Source organism: Ursus maritimus, unplaced genomic scaffold, assembly GCF_017311325.1.
Source record: "Ursus maritimus isolate PB19 unplaced genomic scaffold, ASM1731132v1 scaffold_19, whole genome shotgun sequence".
NCBI classification, from domain to species: Eukaryota; Metazoa; Chordata; class Mammalia; order Carnivora; family Ursidae; genus Ursus; species Ursus maritimus.
In genome coordinates this window covers 29,186,180-29,203,106 of record NW_024424341.1, presented here as the reverse complement: position 1 = coordinate 29,203,106, position 16,927 = coordinate 29,186,180, and the positions used below count along the sequence as shown (strand labels likewise).

At 41.7% G+C, this 16,927-nt stretch overlaps 2 protein-coding genes across 3 annotated transcripts in view; one reads left to right on the top strand and one right to left on the bottom strand.

Moving 5' to 3' along the window:
- Positions 1 to 615: 615 nt before the first annotated feature.
- On the top strand, positions 616 to 5,967 carry DUXB (double homeobox B). The gene is given in 3 exon segments (XM_040634361.1): positions 616 to 1,704; positions 2,890 to 3,232; positions 3,235 to 5,967. Coding segments are annotated over 3 exon segments (819 nt in total). The 5' UTR covers positions 616 to 1,452; the 3' UTR covers positions 3,459 to 5,967.
- A 2,850-nt stretch (positions 5,968 to 8,817) lies between these two features.
- Positions 8,818 to 16,927, bottom strand: part of LOC103662122 (TERF2 interacting protein) — a 9,636-nt gene continuing 1,526 nt past the window's right edge. Inside the window, exons 1-3 of one of the 2 annotated variants that reach the window (XM_040633612.1) lie at positions 15,998 to 16,793; positions 11,406 to 11,530; positions 8,818 to 10,068 (exon numbers count right to left, since the gene is read on the bottom strand). In XM_040633612.1, coding sequence (XP_040489546.1) covers positions 9,664 to 10,068; positions 11,406 to 11,530; positions 15,998 to 16,673 — 1,206 coding nt within the window. In that variant the 5' untranslated portion in view covers positions 16,674 to 16,793 and the 3' untranslated portion in view covers positions 8,818 to 9,663. Of the gene's footprint in view, positions 10,069 to 11,405; positions 11,531 to 15,997; positions 16,794 to 16,927 lie in introns of those variants that run through there. The other variant, XM_040633613.1, reaches the window with a different exon arrangement.

Sequence of the window (16,927 nt, the reverse complement as noted above, 5' to 3'; positions counted from 1 at the left end):
AGTTTACTCAAATCCTAGTAATAAAAGTGCATCCTATGGGAATATCTGGTGATGTGCTTAAGACTTACCTGAAAATATTTCGATTAATTTAGAGCACAGATAATCTTTTAGCACAATGCCTGGATAAAAGAGTGGTTCATTAAACATTGGTGGTCATTAACACCCTAAATCTTATCACAACTTATCAAAATAAAACACTCAAATAATGAGAAAGTACATTGCAAATCTCACTCCAAAAACGAGGAAACAAGGAGTTAAATGGGTTATATTAGTGACAAGAGTTTCAAAGCAAGGCGTTCGGTCTTAGTACAGCTCTTGACTGTGGCTAATTTACTCCCCATTTAAAGATATTCCTGGGGCGCCTGGGTGGCTCAGAGAGTTAAGTGTCCAACTCTTGATTTCAGCTCAGGTCATGATTTCAGGGTGGTGGGATGGAGCCTGCTGAAGATTCTCTCTCCAAGGGCACCTGGGTGAACTTAGTTCGTTAAGAGTCCAGCTCTTCACTTCAGCTCAGGTCGTGATCTCAGCAGGGAGTCTGCTTCTAACCCTCTCCTACTGCCCTGCCCCCAGCTCACAGGCTCTCTAAAATAAATAAATCTAAAAAAAATTCTCTCTCCCTCTGTCCCTCCCCAACCTGCTCATGCACTTGTAAAACAAAAATAAATAAATAAATAAATACTTTTCCACAATCAATTCTATATGTATTATATATTATAAAATGGTATTTCTTATAAAGAAATGGTAGCGCCCAAGAAAAGACATTCGCACATAGAAGACCTGTTACGAGAGAGGTGGGAGAGGGAGAAAGAGAAATACTGATCTCCTTGGATAGAACTGACAGTGTCTCTTAAGTTGGGGAATTTTTCTTGGGATACTATGATGACAACCATAAAAGAAATGCTGTCCTGAATTGTATGCTAACTATATATAACTCCTAGGATAATACATCACCTTTTTCTTATGGATATTATTGCAATGGCAGCTGATCAAATCAATTTTAATTGCACCTATATTTGGAATGAAACAGATTGAATTACCTTTCACATCTTCTTCTCCCAATTAGATTTGGTTTAAAAACAACAGATCAAAACAGAGACAATTGGAATTTGGATGGTCCTTAGGAAAAGACGAAACCCAAGGACAACACCATCATCAGCCGTGGACTCAAGGTAAGAAACCACTGGTCAAAATGCATTTCTTCAGCAGGTCCCAAAGTGGAAACAACTCGGCATGTTGTGCCCATGTTCTCAACAAAAAATCATTATCTCGAGAGGCACTTAGAGCTTGTTCTGAGCACCATAGTGTCAGAAATATAAGCATGGTCCCACAGCTGGCTAGGACAGGCAGGTTCTTAGCAAGTAAGGCTCTGGGCCTTTTGGTCCTGCTGCTCTAAGCAGGGTGGCATCCTCCTCTGTCACCGTTAGGGATTCAGGGGGAATAAATGTAATCGGCATGACCTTCCCAAGTTCAAGTCTCCAGTTCAAACATGAAAACTGTTCTAAAAGACGTCATCCGTTCCCATGTTCTCCTTTAGAATACTTACCAAAAGCAGCCAGACAAGACTGGACATCCATCACAAGATCTCAGTCACACACCCTAGCTCAAGCCTTTGAGAGGAACCGATTCCTTGATACTATAATCAGGAAAAAACTGGCTAAAAAAACAGGCATTCACGAACCAAGAATTCAAGTAAGTTCTATGTCTGTGACACCAAATATGTTCTACCTGTGATATTTCCCCGGATGGGTTGCTGAAAAAACTTTGACCTATCTTGGATTATCACAATCATCAAAGGTAAAGGTATGGGATGGTAAACATCTAACATCGCAAGTCGCATTCCTGCAAAATGAAAAATTCTGTCAGTGGTATACCCATTTAGAATCACCAGCAGCAAAAATGTGGGGAAATGTAAAAGTTAATACCTATTTTGAGACTACCCTGTCAGGTTTTCTAAAGCTTGGAACTGTCACTTTGGTCCAGGTAATTCCTTTCTTGTGAGGCTGTCCTGTGCCTAACAGTTATTTTTCAGGCCTCTACCTGGCCTCTACCAACTAGATACCCTGCCCACCTCCCCTCCCCCTGTTCATGACACCCCCAAAACTCTGTATACATAGTCAAATGTCCTCCAGTTGGGAGAACAAAGTCACTCCCATTGGTTACCATATAAAGTTACTAGGACAGTGGTTCAGTGCTCATGACTAAGTAGCACGGTCTTAGGTTTATCAGCACAGAAACCCTCCAAAGACCTGTGTTCATTAATGCTTGATCAGATTTATATATGTGTATATAAGATAGGGGTTCTTTTTTTTTTTTTTTAAGATTTTATTTATTTATTTGACAGAGATAGAGACAACCAGCGAGAGAGGGAACACAAGCAGGGGCAGTGGGAGAGGAAGAAGCAGGCTCCCAGCGGAGGAGCCTGATGTGGGGCTCGATCCCAGAACACCGGGATCACGCCCTGAGCCAAAGGCAGATGCTTAACCGCTGTGCCACCCAGGCGCCCCTAAGATAGGGGTTCTTATGCACACGCTGGCAAAGAGAAAAATGTCAACCTAGTCAAGAAAACTTGTTTCTGATCCATTGTTGAAATTACAGGGAGGAATTTAGATCATATGCCTTTTCAGCCAGTTTCAATTCATCTATAGTTGATTGCTGAGTGTGTTATGACCTCAATTTATGTATGTGTATACACACACATTTGTACATACATATTTATTTGTACATATACATACTAAACACATGGACCAGAGTAATGAATTCACACATATGGAATATTTATATTTCTGATATTGGGGCCTGTATTAATAGCCCCTTTGCTTTATGCAATTTGAGAAAAAGAGCCATAATCACTTGTCTTATGACATCCTCTTCTCTCTTTTCTTCACACAGATGTGGTTTCAGAACCAAAGATCCCTATACCCAGGGCAGAGTGGAAATGAGTCCATCAATTCCTTGGCAGATGGCCCAAATGGAACACCAGGTCTGACAGCTCAGCAGCACCAAATTAATCTGTCCACGCTCCTGGGCAGGTCTCATCATTTTGCTTCCTCCAAAACATTTCTACCCGCTCCTCTCCCATCCCATGAGTCCTCTGTCGCTTGTGTGAGCCAAGGACCAAGTGTCATGATGGTGAAGCCCACGCAGGGTATGCAGAGAGGAGAGAATTCTCTCTCTACTCTGACCCTTAGGAATTACCTGCCAATACCCTCGACTTCGGGAGGGGACCTCTCAGATACACTCCTTTCTGGCTCCCAAACCAAGAAAAATGCCAGAATCAAAAAGAACAGACTGGCACAGGAATACTGCAGGGGAAGGACTATTCTGAGCCTTGTCCTGAGCACCAAGAACACAAGCTGCAGGATCTGGAGCAGGTGGACATACTTTACGTTCTGCAACAGTGGGATGAGGTCTGCCAGGCTCTAATTGCAAAATGGGATCCTTGAGAAGGGACATACTGAGACACACAGCTGCAGCACAGTCAGCTGCAGAACCAGCCCATTCCTTCAGCCAACTGCACCAGCAATGCATAGAAACCTCAAGTCTTATGGCAGCTCCTGTTATCCACAGATGTTCAGGAAAAGGTACCTTTTCTGAGTCCTAATCCACAGAAAGAGGACCCTCCAGGACCCCAACTGTGCTTCAGTGAAGATGATTTTCAGGATGTGTTCCATACGCTACAAAGCCCACCAGGGCCTGAGTTTCAGAAGGAAGAAGTCATTCTCAGAACTTGGTCCAGGACTCTCTTCTTTTGATGCAGAATCAGTGCAACTTAAAGGATAGTGAACAATTAAGTCGTCCTGTTTGGGATGAGATTAATGCAAGAGGAAGGAGAAAACAACTGGAAATCCAATGAAGTTTTAACTTTTTTTGTGGGCACTAGTTATCTTCTGTACTCCCTTCACTGAGTAAGCTGCATACAGCCTCTGGAAGCACCATAGGCATTAGCCAGCAGACAGGTCTGCTGAGTCCTTCTGAACGAAAGCATTTTTCTGACAAACATGACCTCCTGCCTGTAATCACCACGTCCACCAATCCGGAACATCCATGAACCGTAACCAAACCCAAGCGAAAATAGGTCTATGAGGGACTTATCAGCACTCCTTTCCCTTCTAGCAAGATGGGAAAACAAACTTGAAATTAGTTTATCAAGAAGAAAATGAAAGGACGGTATATTACATTATGTGACTTCATAAAAGTGAGCTCTTCTCCAAAGTTCTGAGGGCTTTAATTGGAAATAGAAACTCTCTATCAACCAATAAGGGAATGATTAAATGAATTAGGATAAATCCACAATACTGAGTATCCTTCACTTGTAGTTTTTTCCTTTGACTATTTAAAACATATTACAATGAAAATGCAGTAGCGACACAATTACTTGGGTCTAATATTAGTATTTCTATATTTTCAGGTTTTTCACATCGTGTATGTGTGTGTACATACATATATATACACACACAAACGTCCAGAAAATTCATTTTATTATAAATAAATTCTGTATTAAACTAAAGCCTGAGATAACCATTCTCATTTTCAGTTTTCTCTCTTCTGAAGTGGTAACTTTTCAAAGCAGACTTTGGTGTATGAACGTATAGTGGGTTTACCTTGGTACAGTAAAAATATCTTTGAAAATATTTTTTGCTCATTTTATCAATTTGTGTTATTTTGTCGTATTTGCGTTGTTTACTTTCCAATGAAGGTGTCAGAATAAGGTCCATACACATACATCTAGTTCTACAAAGATACCCATTTTACACTAACACAAATAGGTGTACATCCTTACCGGTGGTATATGGGTAATTATGTACGGGAGTTTGTCTAGATGTTCACACACACCTACACTCAAGTGCCAGAATATCCCAACATCAGTATTTACGGCCAAATTACACTCAGTGGAAATTATTTTTCCTAACATTAGCTGAATTTTATCACCTAACAAATTAAAACTCACACATGTGCATACACAGGGGACACTCAAATTACTGAGTGTGGCATCTATCAAGGAAAAAAAAAAGGGAACCTAATATATTTGATGGTGTTTATACCATGAACAGACTAGGTGGCTTGAATGGCAGAAATTCCTTTTCTCACAGTTCTCAAAGTATCTACCAGTTTGGTTTCTTCTGAGACCTGTTTCTTTGCTATGCTAATGGCCATCTTTTTCCTGTGTACTTACACGGTCTTCCCTGTGTGTGCACATTACCAGTGTGCCTCTCCCCGTATCCAAATTTCCTGTTCTTAAGTTTTTAGTGTATGATCTCTGGCATAGGTTTTGGTTTGCTTGCCAAAGACACTAGAGCCACACCCTTCTAATGAGTTCCATGTTTTAACTATTTTAAACCCTGTAAGCATGTATTTGTAAAGTTTCCACTGTCTGCTTTAAAAATGTTAGAAAATAATTTGATTTACTTAAATCTATATTGTGGACAACAGCTACCAATTAAACACAAACCATCAGGCAGAACAGTTACCATCAGGCAGAACAGTTACCATCAGGCAGAACAGTTATCACCAAGCTTCTCTGAAGAGCCCAGATGAGCTCTTCAAATCTTTGGACACAAATTTATGACCGAGGCAGCCCACAGTGCCGAAGTGCCAAGCTCATAAAACCTGATACATTCCCCAAAAATACCCCAAAGGCAATAAACTATCAAAACTGAAAACTGCAGTTAGAAAATTAAAAAAATGAACTGAGGACGCGCTCCTTGTTGACAGGCATAACCATACTGGAAGCTAGAGAACCTGAGAGGAAAAGAGCAAAAAGATATGCAGAATGAGTTTCAAGGTAATGTTTATTATTGACAGAGAAGCATAAACGGCATTTGCTTTAAGAAAATATGCTCAAGGGGCACCTGCGTGGCTCAGTCGATTAAGTGTCTGCCTTTGGCTCAGGTCATGATCCCAGGGTCCTGGGATCAAGTCCCCTATCAGGCACTCTGCTCAGCAGGCGTCTGCTTCTCCCTCTCCCTCTCCCTCTGTGCTCTTTCTCAAGTAAATAAATAAAATCAGGGGCGCCTGGGTGGCTCAGTAGTTAAGAGTCTGCCTTCAGCTCAGGTCATGATCCCAGGGTCCTGGGATGGAGCCCCACATCGGGCTCCCTGCTCAGCAGGAAGCCTGCTTCTCCCTCTCCCACTCCTCCTACTTGTGTTCCCTCTCTCGCTGTGTCTCTGTCAAATAAATAAAATCTTTAAAAATAAATAATTAATAATATCAAAATTTTAAAAAAAGAAAGAGAGAAAAATATGTTCAAGGAGCATATTAAAAACCCTAAGTTATAGGAAAAATGAGAAAAGAACAAACTCAAAAGGTTAAGTCCAGGCAGATCATAACAGATAATAATCCACAACTGGGTGGATATTCTTGTTCCCAGAGAAGGTCACTAGGATTTACCTGTACAATCCAAGTTTTTAGCAGACTTTTACTTGGGTATTTACCTCCCCTTTATACCACATTCCCAGGGAAGGTTACACTATCTGCAGCCCAAGAAAGATAAACCTTGATAAAGTCAATCTAGTCATTTAGGAAGTTAGGAAGGGGCATGTGCCAAAATTCTGGCCAATGAGAAGTCTAGGGGCTTCTGAGAAAGGTTGCCCACCAATAAAGGAGACACCTAGGAGGAAATTGTCCCTCTTTCGCTGTTAGAACTGTAGCAGCCAACTTCCGACCGTGAAGGAAGCAGCCAACAAGACAAGATAGAAATAGCAGAGCAGAAAAATAAAAAGAACCCTGAAGCTACCTGCCTCAGGACTTGTTATATATACAAGATATAATCCCATTTCCCTTATTGTTTGAAGTCCTTTAAGTTTTCTGTTATAAGCAATTAAATACAACTTACGGATTTAGGCAGAGGGAGCATATGACCCAGCAAACAGCATTAGACCAAAAACAAGAGATCTCAAGAATTCAAGCAGCATCTTAAACCTTTAAAATGCAAATACAACTGCTTAAAAGGGACAGGAAACAAAGGAAAACCGAAGAGCAGAAGCATAATCCACTGCTGCGGTTTGCCGATGTTTCTGCCACTAACGGAAGGTATAGAAGTTATATAAGGCCTAGAAAATTTCAAAAGCTGAAGTATGGGGTGGGGGGGAATAATAAGGAAGGCCCAGAATTCAAGAGCTAAAATGAGTAAAATATGATGTTTCCCAGACCACAAGTCTCATAAAGTCAAGAAAACCCAAAGAGCAAGAATTTGGGAGCTCAAGGGAGGGGTATCCTGACTTTAGGACTTGAACAGCTGGTCTTTGAAGCAGATGCAGCTATAGTTCAATGCCATTAACTAAAATTCAACTCCTTTTCCCTGCTTAGATTTGAGCCCCCAAAAACACTTCTGATAATTTGTTTCCCCACATATACCTCTCAGCCTAAAAAATGAAATGCCAGAGAAATTGCAAAAACAGGTATTTGAAAGTTACTGGTTTAGAATGAGTGCTTTGGTTTACACATCTTTTGGGAGTCTAGATATAATGAATCAGACTCTTTTGCCCATGCTTTGACAAAACTGAAATTTCTAGTCCTGTAAAAGCTACGGTAACTTTACTAGGGTATAAACATCCTAAATTACATCTATTATCTACCTATTTGAGAGTGTGCGTGCATGAGCACAAGGGTGGGGGGCAGAGGGAGAGGGAGAGAATCTTAGGCAGACTCCATGCTGAGCACAGGGCCCAACATGGGGCTTGACCTCACAAGCCCCTGAGATCATGAACTGAGCACAAATCAAGAGTTGGACGCTTAACTGACTGAGCGATCCAGGCGCCCCTGGAGAACACATTTTAAACAAATGCCCACCACCCAATCCTTCCCAATACCAACTTTATTTTTTTTTTAAAGATTTTTTTAATTTATTTATTTGACAGAGATAGAGACAGCCAGCGAGAGAGGGAACACAAGCAGGGGGAGTGGGAGAGGAAGCAGCAGGCTCATAGCAGAAGAGCCTGATGTGGGGCTCGATCCCACAACGCCGGGATCACGCCCTGAGCCGAAGGCAGACGCTTAACCGCTGTGCCACCCAGGCGCCCCCCAATACCAACTTTAAAATTACTCCTGGAGTGAGCTAGGTACTACTGGGAGCAGTTGTATCCTTATAACATACTAAAGAGAAGGGCAAAGTGAAGCATTTTGATTTAGGCTGGGTTCCCCCAGAATTGAACTCTAAGAATGTATGTGTAATTGATGATTTCAAGATGTACTTATTAGGGAAGTGCAGATGTGAAACAAGAAAAGGAAGCCTAACGGGTGCATGCATAGACTGTCATTGTGGGCCAGTATGCTTATTTTTGCCAGGAACCTCTAACAGATGGCGCTGACACCATTATCCCACTCGGGGTAATTCTCAAAGATTCAGTCATGTCATTTCTCTGGACAGCAAGGAAACTGTGTCTGCATCCTCTACTTCTCATCCACCATCGACTGAAAGCCACTCCCAGGGGCATTAACTTCACAGCACTTCAAGCAGAAGGAAAGCTTCAAGTAGGCACTTGCAGTGTGACTCCCATCAGTGGCACGTGCTGGAATGGTGAGTGCCCAGAGAACATGGGTAGGGCACCGACACCTTCTGTTACACACCTGCTGGTTCCTCATTAGCTCCTCTCTACTCCGGCTCTCAGCAGTTCAATGTTTTTCATCTCTCACAGTCCTTGACACAGATCTTCTCTCTGCTCCATCCAGAGAACTAGCATCCTTCTAGTAGGCTACTAGTTCTAAAATGAAACCACTTTGTTCATTATTGACCTAATTAAGAGCCAAAAAAATGTCAGTTCCTTCATGGTTTTTGTATCGAAAAGGTTGTGTGAATACGATCAAAGAAAAACACTTGGAGACTCAAAGTTCTATTTATTTTCAACAATGAAAGCAACACAACAAAGAGGAATCAATCCACTAATTTGTAAATCTAACACAATCCTTAGCACAAAACTATTTTCAATAAATAAAAACACATTACTAGTAACTGAGTAAGACTGTTCTTAAGACTCTGTAGGGGTTCTGTGTGTGTTTTAAACAAAACTGGGTGGTAGGTAAAGAAACACGTTCCACAAGTATAACTGACAAAGAACGGAAGAAAAAAACAGCCAAGGAGCAGGGTCCCCAAATAGTAAGTTAGCAAAGGGAATATGGGATTTTAAAAGCAGTTGAGAAATCAGAACTCACTAGGGGATGCAAGGTTGTAGGGAAGTCTGTGTTCCAAGGACTTGCAGTAAAACTTTTCACATTTCTAGATTCTTGATTTGGAATCTATCCAATCTAGAGGAGCTTCTGCCAAAGGACAGGAAGCTCTTTATTCATGCTGCCCTGAAAAGACCCATCTCTTAATCTCCCTCCTTTGACTTTGTCACTAGCTCCTGAAACAATATAGCAAGCGTTCCATTCAGAAAAGGATTACTACTACAGAGGCCAACCTCCCTCTGGTTTAGATTTTCCTTTCATAAACACACTGATACTGCCAGGGACAACTCTAAATATATCCAATGTCTTTTATTTTTAGTCTCCTACACAACTCTGCTTGGCTACAAAATCTAAGATTCACAGAGCAATGGCAGCATTGGTCAGAAGACACGTGTCAGTTCCAATGTACAAATATCTGAAGTTCAATGGTCACAAATCTTTTTTTTTTTTTTTTTAAACCTCAATTGCCACACCTTTTCTCTTTTCTCGTTACCTTGCCAATTATTTCTTTCGGAATTCAATCCTCCGAGCTACATTCTGAGCACCAAATTTTTTGACCAATGCATCTCGGGCATCCTCATCATCTTTTTGCAAATCTAAGTCATCCTGTCGGGACCAAATGGGATACCCATCAGCCCTCTGACCAGACTCTAAAAAGGAGGAAGTAGCCTCCAGCTCACCACTATTTTTTAGGAAGGCCTGTGTAACTGTTGACAGATCCAAGTTAAACTTTTCCATTAACTGTCGGATGATCTTAATAGCAGCTCCCACCTCTGGTGCAGAAACTTTTTCTTCTTCTTCTTCTTCCTCATCCTCATCAGGCTGTGTCTCAGAGTCTTCCTCAGGTGTGGGTGGATCATCATCACACATTGTTATGTGTATTTCAAAATCGGGGCTCTCATCAACCTAGAGAATGATGAATATGACCAGTTCCTAATTACCAAGTCCCAAACACAATATCTACGCTCTCTCAACCACCACCCCTTTGTCCTTTCCACCCCAATCACACAGCTTCCTTCAGTCCCTTCAGTCCCATCATGCTCCTTCTTATGTTTATTCATGTTGGGTGTGCTTACATATACATATATATGATGGGACAAAGGGGGAGTGACAGTGTTTGTGTGTAGGTGGGGAATATACATGTGCTTATGTGTATACTACGCGCACATATATGTATATATATAACTATGGTATTCCAACAGAACTTTAGAAGCTACACTAAATATGAAAAAACACACGTTTGTGCATACACTTTCATGTATACACTTGTGTTCATTAGATCATTTGTTAAAAGTTTGACTTTAGTCTCAGATTGTAAGCTCCATAAGGGCAGGAACTGTGTCTATTTTGCGCATCAGTACATCCCCTGTACCTACTAATGCCTTCACATAAGTACTCAAAACACGTAGCTTTACAAGCATACGAGGGCCTCCATGCTGTACTACATTTAGGCACATTACAAAGCATGTTACGTGAAAAGAGAACTATGTATACCATGTTTGCATTTGAAAGTTTATGGATGATAGACCAAATATAAAAAATAAAAATTCAGACTACAAAAGGCAAAAATCACTAAATTCTGCCAATTCCTGTGCATTCCTTCACTCACCAATTACAGAATTTAAATTATTTTCCTATGTTACAACGAGGCCTAACCATTTTCCTTTGTTAATAAGAAAAATTATTTTACAAGATCCTTTCTCTTGGAGAAGACATGCATATATAATTTGGACTTTCTTTTAAATTACTCCTATTTTATAGGTCCTACCTTTCCCTCTAACTATGATTAAATATGGGATTGCAACCGAGTATCAGAAGCTCAACTAAATATGGAAGCACATTAAAAAGAAATCCCAAAACCACCTTAAGTACAGAAAAAGCTAAACCTGTTCATTAAAAAAATTAAACTCTTTTAAAAATTGCATTTATTTTCCTGAGAAGCACGAAAATATTTTAAAAGATAAATCCACAGTCTTAAAAACCTTAAACTGAGAACAGAGTCCTTGAAATGGGGTGCTTTATATGGTTTTAGAATAATTCTTCCCAATTTTTCTCCCTCTACCCCTCTGAAGTTTTCCTACCAAAACCGAAAAGCTACATGCCTGAAACCAAGATCACTCCCCCCCTCCCCACCCCCAGCCGCCCTTACCATGCTGGGCTCTAGGTGTACAAAGAGTAAATGCGATAACCAATTTTAAAGAAGAATGGAAGTAGTGAAAAGAAGTTAAATCTAGTCAACATACCACAATCTCCTCAAACTCCCGGGTGGCTTCTACAAGCATCTTTTTGACTGCTTCATCATTCTCCTTGATCTCTTCCTTTACGTATTCTTCCTCAGGTAAGTCTGGAGTTCTCTTATTCTGTGGTTCTATTAAAGAGAAGAACAGCACCAGATTAGAATTAGCCTCTTTTGCAGAAACCAAAAATACAGTGCATGCTCTGTGAGCTCTTAGCCAGAAGTGAGCTTGTACATTTTTTCTATTAGAAGACATCTGTTTGAGATCAGAAGAATAAGAAAACATAAGATATGCATGTTCAAAAATTTCTACTCTTGCTTCTGAAAAGTTGTACTCTCCAAGTGGTGATATTTTTCCTAGGTTCTAATATGTAAAATAAAAAATACTCTTCAAGCGTAATTCATTTTTTTGCTTTTTATTTATAAATTGTGCAAATTAACAAAATTGTACCATAAATTGGGTTCTCTGGAAAGTAGATTGCAAAATGGAGATAAACACATAGGTGTTTAGTAGGGTGCACTCCCAGCAAAACACCTGTCAAGAAAGCGGGAGTGGGCAGAGAAAGAAGCTGAGCAGTAAAAGAGCTCCAACAAAATCTCAGCTGAAACCATGGGGAAGTCTGGAACTGGCCAAGTTGGGGTGAGGAAGCCATGACAGAATTCCCCCTAGATCAGTCCCTAAATGCTAGCCATTCTAAAAGACAAGACTTTGGGCAAGACGGCTCTCCCAGCTGCTGTAGACAGATGAGGAGGGTACATCACAATCCACTACATACCATCTACAGAAAGGAGGGTCTCCCAAAGCTAAGCATCCTCCGGTCTCTTTTTTACTCTTCGTTCTCTGAGGATTTAATTCTGCTCTCTTTTCCACTTAACAAAAACTGACTACTAAGGAGCAGCAGGAAAAAGTTGTTTGTGATGTAACTGTTCCGTATCCTGATTTAGGTAGTGGTTACAACAATCATATAACATACTAAAATACACAACTGGAAAATAGTATGGTGATCAAAATACTAAACATAAAATTGCCATATGAGCCAGCAACTCCACTTCTGAATGTATACTCAAAAGAAATGAAACCAGGGTCTCAAACAGATATTAGTACACCCACTTTCATAGCAGCATTATTCACAACAGCCAAGATATGGAAACAACCTAAGTGTCCACTGATGGATGACCAGACAAACAAAACATGGTCTATAAGTTCTGTGGAATATTATTCAGCTCTAAAAAGGAAGGAAATTCAGACACATGCTACAACATGGACGAACCCTGAAGACACTGTGCTAAATGAAATAAGCCAATCACAAAAGGACAAATACATTTGGTCTATCTATGTGAGCTAGATAGACCAAATTCATAAAGACAAAAATGTAGAATGGTGGTTGTCAGTGGCTGGGGGAAGGAGCAAAAGGGGAGTCAGTGCTTAATGGGTGAAGAGTTTTAGTTTTAGAAGAACAAAAAGTTCTGGAGACAGATGGTGGTGATGGTTACATGACAATGTGAATGTACTTAATGCCACCAGACTGAACACTTAACAGTTAAAATGGCAAATTTTACGTAACACATATATTACTCAATAAAATATCTCTAATTATTACCCATTTTGTTAATTTTTGCCAATCTGATAAATAAAATACAGCATTTCCTTGTTCTCATTTACTTTCCTGAAAAACACCACCACAGACATGTGTTATATAAGTTTCTATGGGTCAGAAGTCCAGGCATGGTTTCTATAGATCCTCTGATCAGTGTCTAATTTACTTTTATTTAATAACAATACTCTGCATTTGTTTATTGGCCATTCGTTTCCTTTTCTGGAAAATTCTTGTTCCATTTCTTTTGCTCATGGTTCTACTAGTTTTCTTTCACTAACTTCTGTAAGCTCTTTGGACATTAAGGAAAGTAACTATGTTGCAATGTATTGGGAATATTTTTCCAGTTTGCTCTCTGACTTTATCATGGGAAGTTTTTAATTTCAAGTAATCAAATATAAAAAGCTTCTTAAAATCTTTTTGGTTTCAGGACTATCACCATGCAAATTCTTTTTAAAATTAAAAAGTATATTCAAGGCAACCTACTGAATGGGAAAAAATACCTGCAAATCATACATCCAATAAGAGATCAATACCCAGAATAAAGAATGCATACAACTCAATAACAAAAAAATTCCAATTAAAAAATAAGAGGATCTGAATAAACATTTTTCCGAAGAAAATACACAAATGGCTAAGAGGCACATGAAAAGATGCTCAACATCACTAATCATCAGTGAAATGCAAATGAAAGCCACAATGAAGTATCACATCACACCTGACAGAATGGCTATTATCAAGAAGACAAGAAATAACAAGTACTGTTCAAGATGTAGAGAAAAGAAACCCTGTGCACTGCTGCTGGGAGTGTAAATTGGTGTAGCCACTATAGAAAAGGGTACTGAGGTTCCTCACAAAATTAAAAAATAGAACTGCCATACAATCCAGCAATATCACTTTGAGGCATCAATCTGAAGAAAATGGAAACACTAACAGGAAAAGATATATGCAACCCTATGTTCATAGCACCATTATTTACAAGAACCAAGATACGGCAACAACCCAAGTGTCCACTGATAGATGAATGGATTAAAATACATACACACACACAGTACTACTACTCAGCCGGGGGTTTAAAAAAAAAAAAAAAAGCAGTAACAAAACCTTGCCATTTGCAACACGGATGGACCTAGAAGATATACTAGCGAAGTAAGTCAGAGAAAGAAAAATACCATATGATTTCACTCCTAAGTGGAATCTAAAAAACCAACCAAACAAAACCAAACCCAAATTCACAGAGGGGGGGGGGGGGGGGGGGGGGTGCGGGGAAGTAAAATGGGTGAAAGGGATTAAGAGGTACAAACGTCCAGGTATAAAATAAATAAATCATGGGGATATAATGTACAATACAGGGAATAAAATCAATGATATTGTATTAACTTGTACGATGACAGATAGTAACCAGACTTCCTGTAATCAGTTTGCAATGTATGCAAATGTAGAATCCCTAGGTTGTATACTTGAAACTAATATTGTACGCCAAGAGTACTCCAGATTTTAAGAAAGATCAATAAACAATAGAATTAAAAAATTAATTAAAAATATATTTATGCATATTTTTTTCAAGTTTTTTTTTTTTTTTAAGTAATCTCTACACCCAACCTAAGGCTCAAATCTACAACACTGAGATCAAGAGTCACATGCTCTACCGGCTGAAGCAGCCAGGAACCCCTCATCCATACCTTCTTAGTCATTTTAGGATTTTAATTTTTATAATTAAATATCTGATCAAAATATTAGAGTAGGGTGAATCCAGCTTAATTTTCTCCAAAGTTCCAAGTTGCCTGTCTGTAGTCCCAATGCTACCGATTTAAAAGCAAAGCCCTACATGATCTACTTCACCCATACACATAGCCTTGGACTCTCTCCCAAAATTCTCCCTGTTGCTTACTCCATTCTAGCCACACTGGTCTTTGTTGCTCCAAGAACACACCAGCTATATTCCCACCTCCGGGCCTTTGCATTGAATATTCCATCCGCCAGAATCGCTTCCTCAGGTATCACCTGGCTTGCTCCTTCTTTTGGTCTCTGCTCAAGTATCAGCTTATGTGTGACATTCCCTTATCACCCTGTAGAAAACGACCTCCTCCCCAGCCCTTAACCCTGATTTATTTTTCTCTATAGCACTTACCACTGCCCAGCTAGCATGTAAAGCTCCATGACCGCAGGGACTTTAATTTATTGTTATATCCCAGCAGGATAACAGTGTCTGGCACTCAATTATCTGTTGAATGAATGAATCTGAAATGTCACTTTTACCAAAAACAGAATTCCTACTAAGCATGCTGAACAGGAGAAACAGATTTACCTCCCCAGACCTGAAATGTTATATGGACTAGCCAGCCACATAACGGAAGGGGCAGGGGAGGTGGGGGCGGGTGACATGCTTCTTTAAACAAAAGGGTCTGTCAGTTTAAGCTCTCAATACCCACTACATCAAAAGTGAAGCATCTTCCCAGCTTTCCACTAAGTCCTAACCACACCTGAATCCCGTTCAATTCAACTGCATTAAAAACTCACTTCACCTAAGCGAGACCAGGAAGACCATTCCAACTGACGAAACCTTCTGTGAATAAATACGCAAAGAAACCAAAACATGAAAATAAACTGGTCTGGCATGCCTTTAAAAAGGCTTATACTCAATCTATCGGAACATAGAGGAATTTTTTAAAAACGAGTTTCTGGAAAAGACACCCTGGAAGCTGGTTAACAACACATTACCTCTGGTGAGGAAAAGTGGGTAGCTGGTTGGTAAGATTGGAGGGGTGGTATCCCTATGTACCTTTTCAATTTCAAACAACGTCAATTCCCTAGTCACTGGAAGAATACATCGAAGTGCGATTAGAAAATGGTGCAATTTTACCCGGATGTTTAAAGGGGCGGGGGGACTGCCGGGCGACGCTACCAGAAGCACCAACATGGAGGCCTAACAGAAAGGGGAAGGCGCCCCGCCCCCACCCGCACAGGTGCAGCGCAGGTCCCGCATTCGCGGCAAAGGCCTCACCCCCGCTATCAGCGGCTTCGGGATCCTGCTCAGCTTTCCGCTTGAGTTTCTGGGACGAGGGGCTCACTGGGGCGTCCCCCAACAGGTACTTATGCTCCTGGCCCCGAAGGTGCTTGAGGTAGCGGTCCTTCAGGGACTGCCACGAATGCTGGGTGAGCGAGCTTTTCTCCATCGCCTTCCACAAGGCGGTGCCGGTGACAGAGCTGGGCGAGCGGGCATTTTCCTTCACGTACGTCAAGATGGCCACGTCGTCCGCGTCCGTGAAGGCGATGCGCCCCCCGTGCGACTGCGGCTCGGGCTGCGCGGCGGAGGCGGCGCCCCCCTCGGCCTGGGCCCCGGGTTTCGTCTCCGGGGCCTGGTCGGCCGCCGAGCCCAGCCGATAGGCCTCCAGGTCTAGCCTCTCGTTGCGCTCCACGCAGTCCAGGATGTACTGCGTGGAGATGAAGTCGCCCGAGGCCTCGGCCGCCGCCTCCCCGGGCTGGGCCAGCAGCACGGCCCCGGGTTCCTGCACCCGGCACAGGGTGCCGCCGCCGTGCAGGATGAGCGTCGAGAGCCGGCGCTTGGCCGGGCTGGGACGCACGTAGAAGGACATGGAACTGCCATCTTCCCTCACGAACAAGGTCGAGGAATGGGTGGGCCCGTTGGGGTCTTTGCCTAAATCCATCGCCTCCGCCATAGCTGACGCCAGATACCAGAAGAGCTGCCCCCAGACAAGCTTCTGACGCACAGAGCAAAACAGAACCGACTACGGCTCCCGACGCCGCGGCCGCGAAACCCCGCCCTGCGCCTGCGCAGCAGGAGCGCGCGAAGCGCGCCCACTCCCCCCCTCCCTCTCCTCGGAAGAGGCGGAGCTTCTGGCCGTGACCTGGAAATTACTATGCGAGCGCCGTCCTTTTTAGGTCGGGCCCTCGGGAAAGATGGCTGCGGTGC